Source organism: Asterias amurensis, chromosome 4 (assembly GCF_032118995.1).
Source record: "Asterias amurensis chromosome 4, ASM3211899v1".
Classification (NCBI taxonomy): Eukaryota; Metazoa; Echinodermata; class Asteroidea; order Forcipulatida; family Asteriidae; genus Asterias; species Asterias amurensis.
Genome location: NC_092651.1, coordinates 26,878,217 through 26,899,637, shown reverse-complemented (window position 1 = coordinate 26,899,637; position 21,421 = coordinate 26,878,217). Strand labels below are relative to the sequence as shown.

The following is a 21,421-nucleotide window of genomic DNA, read 5'->3' as shown; positions in this document are numbered from 1 at the left end:
ACCATGCCCTACACCATGCCCTACACCATGCCCCACACCATGCCCTACACCATGCCCTACACCATGCCCCACACCATGCCCCACACCATGCCCTACACCATGCCCTACACCATGCCCCACACCATGCCCCACACCATGCCCTACACCATGCCCTACACCATGCCCTACACCATGCCCTACACCATGCCCTACACCATGCCCTACACCATGCCCTACACCATGCCCTACACCATGCCCTACACCATGCCCTACACCATGCCCTACACCATGCCCCACACCATGCCCTACACCATGCCCTACACCATGCCCTACACCATGCCCTACACCATGCCCTACACCATGCCCTACACCATGCCCTACACCATGCCCCACACCATGCCCTACACCATGCCCCACACCATGCCCTACACCATGCCCTACACCATGCCCTACACCATGCCCTACACCATGCCCTACACTATGCCCCACACCATGCCCCACACCATGCCCTACACCATGCCCCACACCATGCCCTACACCATGCCCTACACCATGCCCTACACCATGCCCCACACCATGCCCTACACCATGCCCTACACCATGCCCCACACCATGCCCCACACCATGCCCTACACCATGCCCCACACCATGCCCTACACCATGCCCTACACCATGCCCTACACCATGCCCTACACTATGCCTTACACCATGCCCTACACCATGCCCCACACCATGCCCTACACCATGCCCCACACCATGCCCTACACCATGCCCTACACCATGCCCTACACTATGCCCCACACCATGCCCTACACCATGCCCTACACCATGCCCTACACCATGCCCTACACCATGCCCTACACCATGCCCTACACCATGCCCTACACTATGCCTTACACCATGCCCTACACCATGCCCCACACCATGCCCGATAAGTGTGGCATACTTTAAAGCACCATTGGCTTTTCCTCTTATTACATCATTACACTAGGTGTGCACCCCTCCCCCAACATTCAAAAATACTCTAATGAGTTCCTGAGACTCCCAGATTACAATAATGACACAATAGGAGGAGGGGGGGGGGGGTGGTACATCATGTCACCATGTATCAGCACCAACTGTACGTGGCTCACTTTCATAAAGCCTGTAAGCACAACTTGCTCAACACATTAAAGCCATTGGACACTATTGGTAATTATTCAAAATGGTTATTAGCATAAAACCTTACTTGGTAACGAGTAATGGGGAGATGTTGGTAGTATAAAACATTGTGAGAAACGGTTCCCTCTGAAACAAAGTAGTTTTGGAGAAAGAAGTAATTTTCTACAAATTTGATTTTGAGACCTCAAGTTTAGCATTTGAGGTCTCGAAATCAAGCATCTGAAAGCAAACAACTTCGAGTGACAAGTGTGTTTTTTCTTTCATTATTATTTCTCAACTTCGAAGACCAATTGAGCTCAAATTTTCACAGGTTTGTTATTTTATGCATTTGTTGAGATACACAAAGTGAGAAGACTGGTCTTCATCTTTGACAATTACCAATAGTGTCCAGTGTCTTTAAGTTAACATAGCTGGGACTGGTGCACCATTAAATTTTTGGTTAGCAGAGAAAATGGCTGAGCAGTAATGTCTGCTAACAGCTTTATGAAACTGGCCCCACGTAGTAGCAGGAATCAACTACAAATATTCTGTATACAAGTCATAACACTGAAACATGAAGGGCAGAGATGCAAACATTTGTATCTTGCAATCATGGCCTAATTTCATAGAGTTCCTTAAGCACACAAAAGAGCTTAGCACAATAAAATTACACTTAGCAGAATATGGTTATCAACCAAAATACCATTTCACAAGTACAATTGTGACTGGTTTCATCCTGCTAAGCAACAAAAATTTTCTAAGCAAAAATTAGCTGCTTAAACTTTAGGGAGATTTTGTACAACAATTATTGCATTCAATATAATATGGAAAACTTTATATTCAGGAAGGTCTCAGATTTGTTCATCTAAACATAGAAAGCTATTTTCAGTAAACATCTACAAATTCAGGTAGTATTGGAAATTTTGGAAGGAGTTTGCTACAGACCCTTTTGCATTGGTCGCCACCGCCAGGGTCAAACAACGGAAACATATACGCATGTCACGCATAAGTCTCAGACAATAACGATAGGGTCATCTTTCAAACAACCTCAGTCATGTGCAAAGCCCAGAACCAAGTTACTGTAACTCAAATGTTTGGGGTGTTTTAACGCACAACTCTCAAAGTCTTCATTCATTGTCCTCAGTCATATGCAAATTTCGGGTACAATGCCTCTATTACCGGCACCAAATTTTGTAACTCAAATGTTTGGGGTCTTTCAACATCCCATACTTCTTCATCCCATATTTCTTCGTGGTATATTTCTTCATTGCACATTTCTTCATCCGTTCTATCATCTTGATTGAAGGCATTCTCTTGCACTAATTTTAATCTTTCATACCGCCTGTGTTTTTTCATTCGTCTTTTCAGTGCTCTTTGTTTCTTTTTGCTAAGCTTTGGGCTCGGGTTCGGGGGCTGGGTAACCTTTGGGTTCGGGGGCTGAGTAACTTTAGGGTTCGGGGGTTGGCTAACCTTCGGCTTAAGGGGCTTGCTAAACTTTGGCTTCAGGTCGACGAAGCCGAGACCCCCACGACTGAATTTCAAGCTGGCCTGTATGGGATCTACAATGCCATCTTTCTGCAGTGCTCCGCCTTCCCATCCCATCTGTCTGAGCATCTTGTAACCAACATTGGTTTCCTTAATCGGGGGGTACTTAACATTTTTCGATGGATTAACTGGACCGATCTTTGTTTTACCGGTTTTCGTAACAGAGCCAGAAGCCTTATCATCAAGTTCAGTCGCAACATTCCGTGTGTTGTCCGGGGTTTTCTTCGGGTTCAAGCTTTGGTCTCTCAGCAAGGCTAGGGCATAATTTGCAGACACATTTTTCACTTCTCTCATGTCCGTGTGAATCCCAGTTGCGATGGTTATGCCGTTGATGATGGTTTTGCACACATACATAGTTTCTCCGTCAAATGTTATGATGTTGTCGCTAATTTCAAACTCAATTGGGACGTGGTTTTTGAATGCAGAGTCGATCAAGATGCTGACTGGAGGGGCTGGGTTAGGCGGCTCCACCAGGGTAAAATTTTCCAAGACCTGGTTTTGGATAATGACAGTAGACGTCTTTTGCTTCAAATTCTCATTTACGAGCGTTTTGGGTGGGTTTACTGTACTAGGTTCAATAACAGAATGAGGCCCCCGACTTGGTTGGATAACATTCTGTGTACTGTCAAGGTTTTTCTTCAGGTTGGAGCTTTTTCCTCTTAATAAGGCCAGGGCATTATCTGCAGACACATTCCTTGCTTCTCTCTTGTTTATGTGAATACCCGTAGCAACAGTTGTACCATCAATGATGGTGCTGCACACATAGCCAGTTTCACCATCCACTGTCATGAAATTGTTACTCGTAACAAACTTAATGGGAACATTGTTTTTGAATGCCGAGTTGACCAAGATGCTGACTGAAGGGTCTGGGTTAGCAGGTTCCATCAAGGTGAAATTATCCAAGATCCCATTTTGGATAATGATGGGAGACGCCTTTTGCTCCAAATTCTCATTTATGGCCTTAGCGGGTGGGTTTACTGGAACAGAATGCGTTGCCTTACTGGGTTCAATAACAGAATGAGTTGCCTTACTGGGTTCACTATTTGCATGAGTTGCCTTACTGGGTTCACTATTTGCATGAGTTGCCTTACTGGGTTCAATAACAGAATGAGGCACCTTAATACATGGTTTGATAACATTCTGTGTACTGTCAGGGATTTTCTTCATGTTGCAGCTTTGTCCTCTCAAAAAGACCAAGGCATTATCTGCAGACACATTCCTTGCTTCTCTCTTGTTTGCGTGGATACCCGTAGCAACAGTTGTACCGTTAATGATGGTGCTACACACATAGCCAGTTTCACCATCCACGGTTCTGAAATTGTCGCTTGTTACAAATTCAATGGGGACGTTGTTACTGAATGATGAGTTGACCAAAATGCTGACTGCAGGGGATGGGGTAGATGGTTCAACCAAGGAGAAATTAACCAAGGTTCCAGTTTGGGTCATGGTGGGAGATGTCTTTTGCTTTGAATTCTCATTTGTGGCCTTTTTGGGTGGATTTGGTGGACCAAAATAAGACGCCTTCTTGGGTTCAATAACAGAATGGACCTTACTGCGTTTGTTGATTAAAGAATAATGAGATGCCTTCTTCATGGGTCCAGAATGGAACTCCTTACTGGGTTTGTAAACATTCTGTGTACTGTCAGGTTTTTTCCTCGTGCGGGAGCTTCGGTGTCTCAAAAAGGCCAGGGCATTATCTGCAGACACATTCTTTGCTTCTCTCTTGTTCATGTGAATACCCGTAGCAACAGTTGTTCCATCGATAGTCGTGCTGCACACATAGCCAGTTTCTCCATCAACCGTTGTGAAATCGTCGCTAGTAACAAACTCAATGGGGACGTTGTTACTAAACGCTGAGTTGACCAAGATGCTGACTGCTGGGGCTGGGGTAGAGGGTTCGACCAAGATGAAATTATTCGAGATGCTGTTTATGACATTGGTGGGTAGTGTCTTTCGCTTTAATCGCTGATTTGTTTTCTTGGATGAAAATGAGGAAGAATCAGACGCCTCACTATTGGTTTCAATGACTTTCTGTGTGTTGTTAAGTCTTCTCTTCATATGCGAGCTGTGGTGTCGTAATAAGGCAAGGGCATTATCGGCAGACACATTTCTTGCTTGTGTTTTGTCCACGTGAGTACCGGTAGCAACAGTTGTACCATCAATGATAGTGCTGCACGTATAGACAGTTTCAAACTCAATGGGGACCTTGTTTTTGAACGCTGTGTTAACCAAGATGCTGACTGCGGGGGAACGGACAAGCGGTTCAAGTAAGACAAAATTATCCAAGATGCTGTTTAAGACGTTGATCGGGGGCGTCTTTTCTTTCTTCTGATCATCTGTTATCTTGGGTGAAAACACGGAAGAATCAGACGCCTCACTATTGGGCTTAATAACTTTCTGTGTGTCGTTAAATTTTCTCTTCAGGTTTGAGCTGTGTTGTCTCAATAAGGCCAGGGCATTATCTGCAGACACATTCCTTGCTTCTCTCTTGTTCATGTGAGTACCGGTAGCAACAGTTGTACCGTTAATGATGGTGCTGCACACAAAGCCATCAGATTCAAACTCAATGGGGACGTCGTTAATTAATGCAGAGTCAATCAAGATGCTGGCTGAGGGTAATGGAGTAGAAGGTTCAAACAAGGTAAAATCATCTAAGACCTGGTTTTGGATATTGATGGGAGATGACTTTTTTTGCTTCAAATTCTCATGTAATGCATCTATGGATGGGTTAACTGGAACAGACTCAAATGCCTGTATGGTTTCAACAACAGAATGAGACGCCTTACTGGGTTCAATATCAGAATGAGACACCTTACTGGGTACGATAACAGAATGAGATGCCTTACTGGGTTCGATATCAGAAATAGACACCTTACTGGGTACGATAACAGAATGAGATGCCTTACTGGGTTCGATATCAGAATAAGATGCCTTACTCGGTTCAATATCAGAATGAGACACCTTACTGGGTACGATAACAGAATGAGACGCCTTTCTAGGTACGATGTCACAATCAGACGCCTTACTGGGTTCGATATCAGACTGAGACACCTTACTGGGTTTGATATCAGAATGAGACGCATTACTGGGTTCGATATCAGAATGAGGCGCTCTACTGGGTTCAATATCAGAATGAGACGCCTTACTGGGTACGGCAGCAAAATGAGAAGCCTTACTGGGTTCGATACCAGAATGAGACGCTTTACTGGGTTCAATATCAAAATGAGACACCTTACTGGGTTCGATTTCAGAATGAGACGCCTTACTGGGTTCGATATCAGAATGAGACACCTTACTGGGTTCGATTTCAGAATGAGACGCCTTACTGGGTTCGATATCAGAATGAGACACCTTACTGGGTTCGATTTCAGAATGAGACGCCTTACTGGGTTCGATATCAGAATGAGACACCTCACTGGGTTCGATATCAGAATCAGAAGCCTTACTGGGTACGACAACTGAATGGTTTTGAACAGTGATGGGAGATGTTTTTTGCTTCAAAGGCTCGTCTATTTTCTCGGGTGAAATCACTGGGACAAAATGAGATGTCATAAGCGAATCAGACGCTGTATTTTCAAATCCGATAACAAAGTCAGACACCTCAAAATCAGAATCATTAACAGCATCCTCTCCGACAACAAAATCAGAAGCCTTGGAATCAGGTTCAATTACAGCATTCTCTGTGACAACAGAGTCAGTCGCCGTGTTTTCAAGTTTGATAACAACATCAGACGCCTCAGAATTGGAATCAACAGCATTCTCTGCAACAACAAAATCAGATGCCATTTCCGATGCGATAACAGGATCAGATGCCATATTTTCAAGTTCGATAACAAAGTCAGACACCTCCAAATCAGAATCATTAACATCATTCTCTGCGACAACAAAATCAGATGCCTTGGAATCGGGAGCAATGACAACATTCTCTCCGACAACAGAATCAGACCCAATATCCGGTGCGATAACAAGATCAGATGCCATATTTTCAAGCTTGATAACAACATCAGTTACTTTGGTATCAGGTTCATTAAAAGCATTCTCTGCGACAACAAAATCAGATGCCTTGGAATCGGGTTTAATGACAACAGTCTCTACTGTGACAACAGAATCAGACACCATCTTTTCAAGTTTGATAACATCAGACGCCTTGGAATTTGAATCAACAGTATTCTCTACATCAACAACATTAAATGCTATATCAGGTGTAGTAACATGATCAGATGTCGTATTTTCAAGTTTGAAAATAAAATCAGACGCTTTGATATCGGGTTCATTGACAGTATTCTCTGCAACGACATTCTCTTTTATAACAGAATCAGACGCTGTGTTTTCAGGCTGGATAACAACATCAAATGCCTTGATATCGGTTTCATTGACAGCATTCTCTGCAACAATAGAATCAGAGGCCGTATTCTCAAGTTTGATAACAGCATCGAATGCCTTGAAATCAGGTTCTGCAACAACGTTCTCTTTGATAACAGAATCAGATGCTGTGTTTTCAAGTTTGATAACAACATCAAATGCCTTGATATCAGGTTCAGTGACAACATGCTCTGCGGTAACAGAATCAGACGCTGTATTTTCAAGTTTGATCACAACATCAGATACCTTGCTTCCAGTATTCTCCGCAACAATAGAATCAGACCCCATATCCTCAAGTTTGTTAACTAAATCCGGTGCCTTGGAATTGGGTTCATAGACAGCATTCTCTTTGATAACAAAATCAGATGCTGTGTTTTCAAGTTTGATAACAACATCAGATGCCTTGGAATCGGGTTCAATGACAGCATTCTCTGCAGTAACAAAATGAGACGCTGTATTTTCGAGTTTGATCACAACATCAGATGCCTTGCCTTCGGATTCAATACCAGCACTCTCTGCAACAACAGAATCAGACACCATGTTTTCAAGTTTGATGACAAAATCAGACGCCTTGATATCTGGTTTATTGACAACATTCTCTGTGACAATTGAATCAGATGCTGTGTTTTCAAGTTTGACAACAACATCAGATGCCTTGCTTTCAGTTTCAATACCAACATTCTCTGGAACAACAGAATCAGACTCCATAAACGCTGCGGTATCAGAGGATGTATTTTCAAGTTTGAAGACAAAATCAGACGCCTTGATATCATCGGGTGCATTGACAGCATTCTCTGCAACAACAGAATCAGACGCCGTATTCTCAAGTTTGATAACTAAATCTGACACCTTGGAATCAGGTTCATTGACAATGTTCTCCGCAACAACAAAATCAGACGCCTTGGAATCGGGTTCAATACCAACATTCCGTGTGTTGTCATGGCCTTCCTTTATGTTGGAGCTTTGGTTTCTCAAAACGGCCAGGGCATTATTGGCAGACACATTCCTTGCTTGTGCCGTAAACCTGGAAGTACCAGTAGCAACGATTACACCATTGACGATGGTGCTGCACATAAAGCCTTTTACACCATTGATCATTTTGGCGCTGTCAATTTTAAACTCAATGGGGACATTGTTACTGAATGCAGAGTCGATCAAGATGCTGACTGCACGGGCTGGGCTAGACGGTTCCGTCAAGATAAAATTATCCAAGTTCCCGACTTGAACATTGATGGGAGATGTCTTTTGCATCAAATTCTCATGTAGTGCCTCCTTGGGTGGGTTTACTGGAACAGAATGACACGCCTTACTGGGTTCAATAACATTATGGGGCCCCTTACTAGATTTGATTACAGAATGAGACGCCTCACTGGGTTTGGTAACAGAATTAGTTGCCCTAATGGGTTTGATTGAATCAGACACCTCATTTTTACGTCTGATACCCAAGTCAGATGCCTTGATGTCGCATTCATTAACAACATTCTTAAACTTGTCAAGGTTTGTCTTCATCTTGGAGCTTTTGTCTCTCAAAAAGGCCAGGGCGATATCGGCAGACGCACGCCTTGCTTTACTCTTGTCCATGTGAATACCCGTAGCAACAGTGTTACCACCGATAGTCGTGGTGCACACATAGCCAGTTTCTCTATCAACAGTTCGGACATCGTCACTGGTTTCAAACACAATGGGTACATGTTTTTTTTTGAAGGTCGAGTCGACCAAGGCACTGACTGTCATATTATTATTAGAAATCCCATCTTGGACCTCATCTAAGGGCACTAGCTCTTTACTGTAATTTCTTCCCATCACACTCACTTTGTTTGCGTTCACCACCGCATAGTTCAAATTCTCCAACATGGATACAGCCCTGTCGGCTGCACCTATCCTAGATCGGTGCTTGTTTTCACCTTCTGCACTACCCACAAGAATTTCGTCGTAGTACATATTACAAAGCCATCTTGTTTTAATCTTTCCAAGAGGAGGGGGAACACTTATATATTCTATGTGTCTCTTGAGTGGCACTTTCATAGCGGCAGGGTTGAGTCTTCTTAGTGAGGAGGCACGACGATTTTTCTTAGTAGTATAGGGTTCCCAAATTAAGTTTTCTGCTAAAGCTGAGATAACTGGGTCATGTGTGCTGATATTTCTTGATTGGCACGCTATATCATTGCAGTTTGACTGTTCTAATTCCGCGGTACCCCCGTCGGCAAGAGCAGTGTACCATCCTCTGCATGGCATCTCCTTGCGTCTTTTCTCATCAAGTCTGACACATTCCGTATTTGCCGTCTCCTGTACAATCCATCTTTTTCCTGCTTTCTGGAACCTATTCCCTTCTCTTTTTGCTGTTAGTCTACACACAACTGGTTCCGAGGTCGTTGAGATCACTTCTGGTGTTGGTGTGGGTTTGGATTTATCAAACAGCTGAGATGTACGCACAGGGATAGTTGGTTTGCTTTCAACGTCCAAGGGTGTGACATCTATAGTTATGCCTTTGGCCATTTCCTGCACTCGTTGCATCAATTCAGGTGGATATCTGCAATAAAAACGATATCACACATAAGTTTTATTGTTATTAACAACTTTACAGAGTCTGGATACTTTTTGTAGGACACAAAACACAATATCCACAGACTTACTTACATTAAACTCAAACAGTTTGAAAATAATAATGGTAGAAAGCTTCCCTTAAAATATAACTTACTGGGGTGCTGTTGTTTTTGAGAAATGAGTGAAACAAGTCACGAAAAAAATTGTTGTCTCTAAAGGCGAAAATTATTTTAGCATGAAAAACATGCAAATTTAACTTATAAAAATATAAAGTAATAGAAAGCCTTTACACTATGTCTATCATCATGGTCCTAATAAGTAGGCCTGGGCGAATTATTTGAATATCCGGTTAATGGCGAATAGGTTTTCCTATCCGTAACCGCGAATGCCTTTTTTTTCTTAACCGGATATCCGCATAGGGCGCGAATACCTATTTACAAACCGGATAATTCTGTAATTAAAACCGAGTAACCGGATATTCTTTAATATCCGAATATCCGCGGACGTCGGGCGACAACTGATATGAATGTTTTGTCTGAATCCTTATGAAACTTCTATTAAGACAGCATAAAACAGCATATATTAAGTATTTAACTATGCTCACCTCCGTGAAGAGTTAAAACAATGACATTTCTAACGTAATTTGTTCAAAGATTACAAAAGTTTTCCTTCACGTAGAGTCAATCACGATCAAAAGAAAAAGCAAATCGCTATCTTTAAATTAGATCTGGTCATTTTTATGAATGAACCGAGTGACACTGTCTAAAACTAATATCAATCCGCCCATAAGATCTCATTCACAAACAAACAGGATAATTCTGTAATTAAAACCGAGTAACCGGATATTCTTTAATATCCGAATATCCGCGGACGTCGGGCGACAACTGATATGAATGTTTTGTCTGAATCCTTATGAAACTTCTATTAAGACAGCATAAAACAGCATATATTAAGTATTTAACTATGCTCACCTCCGTGAAGAGTTAAAACAATGACATTTCTAACGTAATTTGTTCAAAGATTACAAAAGTTTTCCTTCACGTAGAGTCAATCACGATCAAAAGAAAAAGCAAATCGCTATCTTTAAATTAGATCTGGTCATTTTTATGAATGAACCGAGTGACACTGTCTAAAACTAATATCAATCCGCCCATAAGATCTCATTCACAAACAAACAGCGCCCTCTAGCGGCAAAAAAAAAATATTTAAAAAAAATATTTTTAATTTTTTTTTTAAATAGCGCCCTCTAGCGGCGAAAAGACTATTCGAATATCCGGTTAATTTCGGATAACTGGCCAGCGGTATCCGAATAACAAAATTTCACTATTCGCCCAGCACTACTAATAAGGACTTGGTATGAATGGTTGAGGACTATATAAGACACCCCCCCCCAACCCTAAGGTTCAGGCTCATGAGGCCTAATAAAAATAATTGTTTGTTTCTGGCCGGACAAATGCTCTGAAACATTTGGGACGGTACAGTAATTTTATTGAAAACAAAATATTCAGCGTATCAAGTTGTAAAAAAAGACTTTGTTTTGTAATTTTATCCCTCAAAGTAACATTATAATAACTGTTGCGGGCTAGGCAACGTAATTTATTCATGCGTGACGTCAGAAGCGTATAATTTTCTTGGTCAAATGAGGGCGCTGTTTTGCATCTTTCGCCAGGATCGATCATAACATTCGTCACTAGTCAGTCATACTTTCGCCAATATTTTGTTGATTTTGGATGCGCCCAATGTTGTGAGTACAAAATTAGTTCAATCAAGTTTAGATTATAAGTTTAAGTATACTCTGCATCAGGGATTGTTGATAATAAGCGGGTAATTAGTGTAAAATTTTGATTGTTAAAGTGGTTAATTTTCTAAGCATGTCGTCAGTTAGATTCACGTGGGTTGCATGTACATGTACGTGTACTGTGTACGTTGGGGTATTGTGGCATACAGTACACGGTGGTGTGTGTGGATACGGGTCAAAGGTCACAGTTGGGATAAAGTTTGAGATTAAGTTAAGTCACTTGAGTTGAGGCAAAGGGGAATCACACACACTTGGCACACATTTTGTGGGTAAATAGGGATTTAATCAATTGTTGTAAATACATAAAATTGGGATTAATTCGTTATTGTAATTGCTGTAAATCAAATGTTTATATTGTATTGGGTTCATTTGATTAATTGCAGATCGAACCATCATCACACGTTGCTACAAGCAAATAGCAAATGGTATCATAATAAAGGGTTGGACATCAGTAAATTTTGTCATTGGTGAAAATATTTGAGTACACACGTCACATTAAGTTCGATAACAACGCTATAAAGAGATCTGCAATGGAAAATCAAGAAAATGATATCAATCCAGAAGACTCGGTGAGTCAGTGCAGCGTAAGTACCACCGGCACGTCTGCAAGTAGAAAGGCCAGAATAAAAGTCATGGCAAAAAAGGCTGCACTTGCTGCAGAGTACGCAGCTCTGAGTGAGCAACGAGAGTTGGAGCTACAAGAGTTAAAGCTCAAGCAGAAGAAGGCGGAGCTCCGACTCAGCACCAGAATCTGTTGTTATGAAGCAGAAGAAAAGGTATACGCTCAATTTGAAGATCAGAAGTCAACTATTAGCAATAGTCCCTCACTGCAAGCTAGCCAGCCACTGCAAGCTGAACATTCTTATGAAGAATCAACAACATGCCCTACCGAACATTCTCAAGAATCACAAGAGAAGCAATCCACCTCTGAGCCCGTCATTGAATTGTTACGTCAAGCAGAAAGACAGCAGAGAAGTCTGATAGAGACATTGCAACTACCAAAGGCAGAGTTGATGTTCTACGATGGAGAACCCCTGAAGTTTTGGGAATTTTGGAGAGCCTTTGAGATAAATGTGGACAGCACGTCAATAGCTGATGCTGCAAAGTTAACCCGGCTGTTGCACTACTGCAAGGGAGATGCACGTAAAGTTATTCAAGCATGCTCAGTGATGGATTCCACTCAGGGCTACAAGAGAGCTAAGACGCTGCTGAAGGAGCGTTTTGGAAACAAGCATAAGGTTGCAGATGCCTGGATTCAGAGGGTGACTAAAGGCGTAACCATCTCGGCTCACAACGGCACTGCTCTCAGAGAAATGGCAGACGAAATGAGAGTTTGCTATGAAACCCTACTCGCTGTGGGGTTTGAAGGTGAGATGGCACCTCAGAGTTTCTTCAAGAGCATCGTAGAACGACTGCCGAACTACCTTCGGTACAGGTGGATCCGGATAGTAAGAGAAATTCAGAAGAGGAACGATAGAATACCAGACATGAAAGACCTAGTCTCCTTCATAGAAGATGTGGCCGAAGAAGAGAATAACCCAGTTTATGGATCAATCAGCTCGAAGAGCAACCGAGATGTGCCGCAGAACAAAAGTGATAAGCAGAGGTCCAAAGGCACTTTTGCGGTTACCATGGAAACCAATGAGTTTGACACCAAGAAGAATGAATTCGTCACAAGAAAGTGTCCTCTGTGCAAGGAGGAGCACACACTGTTTGGTTGTCAACAGTTTAAAGGTATGAAACCTCAAGACAGAATGAACTATGCAAAGCAGGAGAGATTATGCTTTAATTGTCTCCGCAAGGGCCATATGACAATGGCATGCAGGCTGAATAGAACATGCTCCGTCGCTGGCTGTGGAAGAAAGCACACAAAATTTCTCCACATTCTGCAGCCGCAAGAAGAAACAAATCCGTCAACTACCCAACCAGAGGCCAAAGTTCAAAATGGCTATATCGACTCAGCCGAAGACACAAGCTGTAATAATATCACAGGGGCCGGTAGCAGAAGCGTCCTACCCATCGTACCTGTGAGGGTTCAAGCCGCACGAGGTAAGACGTTTGTGCGGACTTACGCATTGTTGGACACAGGGTCTACAAACACTTTCTGTACCGAGCAGTTAGCTCGAAGTCTTGGATTGAAAGGGACCACGCAAAAACTCAGCCTGACAACGCTTGACAAGATAGACAGTACAATCGATACCACTTTGGTGAGCATAGTCGTAGACTCTGGTCCGACTACAGAAAGACTAGAGATGACAAAAGTGTACACGAAACCAAAGATCAACGTTCATGGTACACACATGGCAAAAATGGACGAAATATCAGGATTGCCTCACTTGAAAGGTATTGATCTGCCGTTTGCTGGAGAGAAGGAAGTTGGGCTCCTGATAGGACAAGATGTTCCAAAAGCACTGATGCTGCTCGAAATAAGGGCAGGAAAAGAAGGACCATACGTGCTAAGAACAGCCCTGGGATGGTCATTGCATGGTTCAGTGAACCAAGTGAGCGGAAAAAGACAAGATTTGACCGCTAGTTCCAGCTTCATCCAAGGAGACATCTGCCTTGAAGAACAGTTAGATAAGTTTTGGAAACTGGAAGCATCAGATTGCATAAGTGATGAAAGAGGCATGTCAGTAAATGACCAAAGAGCGCTGAAGGTTTGGAAAGATGGAGTATGTATGGAAGGAGGACATTACCAGTTACCTGTGCCGTTTAAGAAATGTCCACCCAGTTTGCCAGACAACCGATGGCTAGCTGAACAAAGGTTGCAAGGTCTCGCAAGAAAACTTGGCAAGGATGATAAGCTGCATCGTAAGTACCAAGAAGGAATCGAGGACTTACTTAAGAAGGGATATGCAGAAGAAGTGGAAGGGCAAGAATGTAAGCCCGATGACAAGCCTGTGTGGTATCTGCCTCATCATCCTGTATTTCATCCTATGAAACCAGACAAATTGCGTATTGTGTTCGATTGCGCAGCCATAAGTGGAGGTGTGTCCCTCAATAGTGAAGTACTGCAAGGACCAGACCTAACAAACAGACTGATAGGAGTATTATTGAGATTTAGACGGGAACCAGTTGCCTTCATGGCAGATGTGGAGGCCATGTTCCATCAAGTTCGCGTGCCTGTAGAAGATCGAGATGTGATGAGATTTCTATGGTGGCCAGACGGCAAAATGACACAACAGCCCAAGATATATCGGATGTGTGTGCACCTGTTCGGCGGGACTTGGAGTCCAAGTTGCTGCAATTTCGCTATGCGTCAGACAGCCGATGATAACCGGGATGACTTCTCCTCTGAAACTGTAGAGATTGTGAAGCGCAATTTCTATGTTGATGATTGCCTAGTTTCAGTGGAGACCGAAGAGGAAGCTGTGAAATTGTCATCCGAGCTCAAAACTCTACTGCAAAAGGGAGGGTTCAAGTTGACCAAGTGGTTGAGTAACAGACCAAGCGTTCTGAAGTCCATCCCCATAGAAGAAAGGGCTAAACAACTGAAAGATCTTGACCTAAACCATGATGCGCTACCAGTTGACCGAGCACTGGGTGTCAGCTGGGATGTTGAAAGAGACAGTTTAGGATACAAATTAGCAATCAAAGACAAGCCAATAACAAGGCGTGGACTACTAAGCATTGTGTCATCAATCTACGACCCCTTGGGATATGCAAATCCATTCATCCTGAGAGCGAGACTACTGCTGCAGAAACTGACTCGACTCAAACTAGGATGGGACGAGCCGTTACCAGAAGTGCAGAAACAAGAATGGGAAAATTGGACAGAGGAGTTACCTCGAATGAAGGAATATGAGGTAAATAGATGTGTAAAGCCACACAACTTCGGAACAGTGACAGAATACAAGCTGCACCACTTCGCAGATGCCTCAAAACTGGCTTACGGGGCGGTGTCATACCTTGTCATGAAAAACACTGAAGGTCAATTACATAGCAGCATTGTAATGGCAAAGTCACATCTTGCACCAGTAAAAATGATGACAATCCCTCGACTCGAGCTGTGTGCTGCAACACTAGCAGCTAAACTAGATGTCATGCTGAGGCGTGAGTTGGATCTGCCCATAAGTGATTCAATATTCTGGACAGACAGCACGATTGTGCTTCAGTACATAAGAAATGAAGATGGAAGATTTCATACCTTTGTGGCTAACAGGGTAGCCAAAATCCACAATGTAACCGAACCAGCTCAGTGGCACCATATAGACACAAGTTCAAACCCAGCCGATGAACTATCAAGAGGAATGACAGCCAGTGAGATAAAGAAAAGTTCGAGATGGCCGGAAGGGCCAAAGTTCATCTTGATGGCTGAAGAAGATTGGCCTAAAGAACCAAAAGTAATGGAGCCCCTGAAACAAAGTGATCCAGAGCTGAAGAAACCGAAGGAGATTGCACAGACATATGCTGTAGAGTTGGAAGAAAATAGTGCCACAGCCAAGCTGATCAAGCATTATTCATCATGGCATAAGCTAAAGAAAGCCGTATCATGGGTTTTGCGTGTGAGGAGCTATCTTCGGAACAAAGACAAGTATAAGGAAAACGACATTAAGAAACCACTAACAGTAGACGAACTCGACAAAGCAGAACAAGCAGTAATAAGATATGTGCAAGGGCAAACCTACCCAGATGAGTACAAAGCACTGCAAGTCACAGTCAACACAGTAAAGAAATCAAGCCCTCTCCATTGACTAGACCCCAAAATCAATGAAAATGGACTAATATGTGTTGAGGGTCGACTGAGGAATTCTACAATGCAGGCCCAACTGAAGCATCCTGTAATCCTACCACAAAATCATCACATTGTGGTACTGCTGGTGAGACAATTCCATGCCATGTCAGGTCACTCAGGAAGAGAACATGTTATGTCATTGATGAGAGAGCGATACTGGGTGATTGGAGGAAGAACAGCAGTGCGCCAGGTGTTGCGCGATTGTTTCGTTTGCAAGCGTCTGTCTGCGTCTCCTAACATACAGAAAATGGCTGATCTACCAAAGGACAGGGTGACCCCTGAAAAGCCGCCGTTCAGTCACGTGGGAGTGGATTGTTTTGGCCCATTTTTGGTCAAGCAAGGCCGAAGTCAAGTCAAAAGATACGGGTGTATCTTCACCTGCTTAGTGTTGAGAGCAGTTCACATTGAAGTGATCCATTCGCTGGAGACCGACTCCTTCATTAACGCTCTGCAGAGATTTATCGCAAGACGAGGACAACCAGAACTTATCAGAAGTGACAACGGCACAAATTTTGTTGGTGCTGAGCGCGAGCTGAGGGAAGGAATCAATCGTTGGAACAAACAGAAGATTGAGGAATATCTACTGCAGAAAAGGATTAGATGGAAATTCAATCCACCGGCAGCATCACACATGGGAGGATCATGGGAGAGACAGATAAGAACAACAAGAAAGATTTTGAACACAGTTTTGAAACAACAAGTGCTCTATGATGAAAGTCTCTCAACTATGATGTGTATGGTTGAATCTGTGATCAACGGTCGTCCACTTACTGTAGTTTCAGATGATGTGAGGGATCCAGAACCCTTGACTCCAAATCATCTTCTGTTGCGTCCGAGCAATGTTTTCCCCGCAGACGTGTTTGACAAGTGTGATCTATATAGTCGTAAACGATGGAGACAAGTCCAATATTTGGCTGACCTATTTTGGCGCAGATGGATCAGGGAATATCTACCCACCCTGCAGCAACGTCGAAAGTGGAATGAGCCAACAAGGAACATCAGAGCAGGAGATATCGTGTTGATTGTTGAAGACCTCCCCAGGAACCAGTGGACCATGGGAAGAGTCGTGGAAACCTATCCGGGTGATGACAACTTAGTCAGGACTGCTAAGGTGAAGACTAAATCATCAACACTTGTTAGACCAATTCACAAGTTGTGTCTGCTGGAGTCAGTGGAAGGTCTAGAGAGCACCAAATAGCAGTTGGATGTGAACCACAACAGGAGTGACTCAAGTCTATGGACTGCAATCTGAGGAGTGCTCATTATTTGAGCTTATTTGATATTTGGTAAAATATCGTGCATTGAGGCATGATTTGAGGTGTGAGCCAAGCGCCGCCTCCTTGTGCTAGTTTAATGGAGCAGTTTAGCCAGACCTCTTGTTGCCATGGCAACTTCTTTGGACCGTTGCGGGATGTGAACATCTTTCGTTGGACATTCTCGGCAAACATTGCATTTGTGATATGAGTTCACAGATGAACACATCTTCATGAACAGTTTATGGATTGTGAGAACACTAACTTTGCCAAAGGTTTTGAAGCTTAATAGAGTTCAAGTTTTTTGAAGTTTGCATTATCAGTTCTTGTTACCTGTTGTTATGCGTTTTTTGCTGGTACTGCATTTTTCTGCGTTTGGGCCAAATTGGGATTTGATTTGTAAAATTAAGTGTTAGGTAAATGCTCATAAGGACTATGCCCATTTAAGGGGCCGGGATGTTGCGGGCTAGGCAACGTAATTTATTCATGCGTGACGTCAGAAGCGTATAATTTTCTTGGTCAAATGAGGGCGCTGTTTTGCATCTTTCGCCAGGATCGATCATAACATTCGTCACTAGTCAGTCATACTTTCGCCAATATTTTGTTGATTTTGGATGCGCCCAATGTTGTGAGTACAAAATTAGTTCAATCAAGTTTAGATTATAAGTTTAAGTATACTCTGCATCAGGGATTGTTGATAATAAGCGGGTAATTAGTGTAAAATTTTGATTATTAAAGTGGTTAATTTTCTAAGCATGTCGTCAGTTAGATTCACGTGGGTTGCATGTACATGTACGTGTACTGTGTACGTTGGGGTCTTGTGGCATACAGTACACGGTGGTGTGTGTGGATACGGGTCAAAGGTCACAGTTGGGATAAAGTTTGAGATTAAGTTAAGTCACTTGAGTTGAGGCAAAGGGGACTCACACACACTTGGCACACATTTTGTGTAGTGCTGGGCGAATAGTGAAATTTTGTTATTCGGATACCGCTGACCAACTATCCGAAATTAACCGGATATTCGAATAGTTTTTTTTCGCCGCTAGAGGGCGCTATAAAAAAAATAAAAATAAAAAAATATTTTTTTTTTTTTTTTTTTGTCGCTAGAGGGCGCTGTTCGTTTGTGAATGAGATCTTCTGGGCGGATTGATATTAGTTTTAGACAGTGTCACTCGGTTCATTCATAAAAATGACCGGATCTAATTTAAAGATGGCGATTTGCTTTTTCTTTTGATCGTGGATGACTCTACGTGAAGGAAAACTTTTGTAATCTTTGAACAAATTACGTCAGAAATGTCATTGTTTTGACTCTTCACGGAGGTGAGCATAGTTAAATACTTAATTTATGCTGTTTTATGCTGTCTTAATAGAAGTTTCATTAGGAGTCAGACAAAACATTCATGTCAGTTGTCGCCCGACGTCCGCGGATATTCGGATATTAAAGAATATCCGGTTACTTGGTTGTAATTACAGAACAATCCGGTTTATAAATAGCTATTCGCGCCCTATGCGGATATCCGGTTAAGAAAAAAAAGGCATTCGCGGTTACGGATAGGAAAACCTATTCGCCATTAACCGGATATTCGAATAGTTCGCCCAGGCCTAATTTTGTGGGTAAATAGGGATTTAATCAATTGTTGTAAATACATAAAATTGGGATTAATTCGTTATTGTAATTGCTGTAAATCAAATGTTTATATTGTATTGGGTTCATTTGATTAATTGCAGATCGAACCATCATCACACGTTGCTACAAGCAAATGGTATCATAATAAAGGGTTGGACATCAGTAAATTTTGTCATTGGTGAAAATATTTGAGTACACACGTCACAATAACAATAATAAAGAATGTTAATAGGGAGCCAAAATCCACCAAAATGAGATACTCAAGGCGCACATAACACTTTATATTACACTCTTGAAAGAAAAGAAAAAGGTTTCGACCGTACAGTATGATGCTCAAACTTTCAGATACTTTACGCCCGCTGCTGCTATTAAGATGTGAATATTAATGTCGCAAGTTTAACCCTAAAAAACATCATTCCGCCAACAGCCACCCAGCATATTACTCCCATACCGCCCATAACCAGCAAATCCGTAGTCTCAAAACGACAACATCCTAAAAATGCACATGGTAGCCATGAAAAATTAAGATGTCTGTTCCACATCCAAAGATTCAAAGGTCCCATCACAATGCACAGAGATGGCAAGTTCAGAGGCCAGCTACGCGTGAGTTTTTTTGTAAACAGTTTTTGTTGGTAAACAGTGTTGTGATTATTTCCAACCACTTTTGTGTGTTTTTTTAATTTTTAATAATCTCCACAAAAAGTGCATTCAACCATTTTATTTTCTTAATAGATTTCCTAATGCGAGCTTACAAATGGCTATTTTGCTAGTTAAGGGGGGGGGGGGCTGGAAGAAAACTATCCTGGTGTCATGTGTTTTCAGTAGGATAACAGGAAAATTGTTCACAATCAAAAACTAATTTTTTTTTTTCAAATCATCTATCCAATTTTTTAACAAAAACACTTACACTGCATGGTGTGTTGAAATTTTTAAAGTTTTGGTTTTACGTTGCGAGAGACAGTCCGCCATTAACAGTGCTTATGCATGCACAACATTGGAGCAACGTCTTATGTTTTCACACCTTTCATTTGTTGGTATTTTATTGAATATTCAGAAACTAGTATGGCGTGCAAAATAAATCAAAAATATTGTTCAATTACTACTTAATAAATTTAATAACATTTTTGTCCTAAGGCACTACTTAATAAATTTAATAACATTTTTGTCCTAAGGCATTTTGGCTATTATATTAGAATCCAGAGATATCATAAGGCATGAAAGTAAAAAAAAAAATCCCTTGAAGCCCACACACTTCATAAAAATCTGTTTTCCCCAATTTCAGACCAGTAATGTTTGGTTTCAGGAGATAAGAAACCAATCTATGATATTTTCTCTTTATCGTAGACTTAATATTTATTACGCTTATCGGAATTTATTACAGTATGCAGTAAATAAAATAAAAAATTTGATGTCATTTTCACTTAAAATATTTTCATATTTTCCCCATATTGGCACACCATAGAATCCCAAATAGTAACCACCTCACGTGATCCATCTAGTGACTAAAGCAGAATGAAACTCAATCTAGCAGATAGTAATTTTGTTTTGAACTTTCGAGGTTGGATGATGTTTCTTTGACTCATTGAATGTTGGCATAATTTATGCACTAGTGATTAGTACCAAAAATCAATCATTTTATAAATGTTTGAGCATAACCAACGACAGGAAACTTTTTTCTCAGCATGATTATGCCTGATGAAAATACAGACTTTGAGTAAACTGCATAGCTTAGCTGTCACCGGTGCAGCTTGCACAATCTCGCGGGAAATGGGAATCAAAGTTGGGGACCGAAAACATATGAGGGTCGATAACGTATGACACTACGATATATATATTTATTTTTAAAATAAACAGTTTAACTTTAAAACCCTTACCCTAGCCTAACCTTGGATGGAGTGGCCCTGTATTCTATAATTGTACCCAAAATTTACCACAAAGGCAAGCACTACTATGCAGTACCACCATCACTTAAAAAACCAGTTAATACACTAGCTATTAAGTACTACACACAATAAAAGACACACACGTATGAAGAATAGGTGGGTCGAGTTGACTCCACATACCAGGAGTGGAACTGATTTTGGTCCGTGTTTTTATTTCAGGAAGGCAGATTTTAACTTACGTGCATCCATAAAACTCAATGTTTAACCAAACCATGGCCAATGAAGCCAGTTGATTTCCATGGTATCGGTCCCAGTTGTTGACAATAAACTGTTTTCGAGCATTCCAGTGTCTAGCTGGCTCGTTTGGGTTACGTTGTTTTTCACAAAATTCCTCCATCTTCTGACAGTACAGGACGTGACATGCACGGACTGTGTGTCGGTCACTCACGCGTAGGCGCCGCTCGGTAATTTCGTATCACTTGGTGGCGCCCTAACTAACCCAACAAAATTTTATTTTATTTTCAGGGCCAAATTTTGGGTTCAGAATGGAATAAC

At 41.9% G+C, this 21,421-nt stretch overlaps 1 protein-coding gene across 1 annotated transcript; it reads right to left on the bottom strand.

Moving 5' to 3' along the window:
* Positions 1 to 1,781: 1,781 nt before the first annotated feature.
* Positions 1,782 to 21,302, bottom strand: LOC139936217 (uncharacterized). The gene is made up of 2 exons (XM_071930990.1): positions 21,106 to 21,302; positions 1,782 to 9,556 (listed from the first exon to the last, which is right to left on the bottom strand). The coding sequence occupies exons 1-2, from the start codon at positions 21,261 to 21,263 to the stop codon at positions 2,260 to 2,262; spliced, it is 7,455 nt and encodes a 2,484-aa protein (XP_071787091.1). The 5' UTR covers positions 21,264 to 21,302; the 3' UTR covers positions 1,782 to 2,259.
* Positions 21,303 to 21,421: the final 119 nt, after the last annotated feature.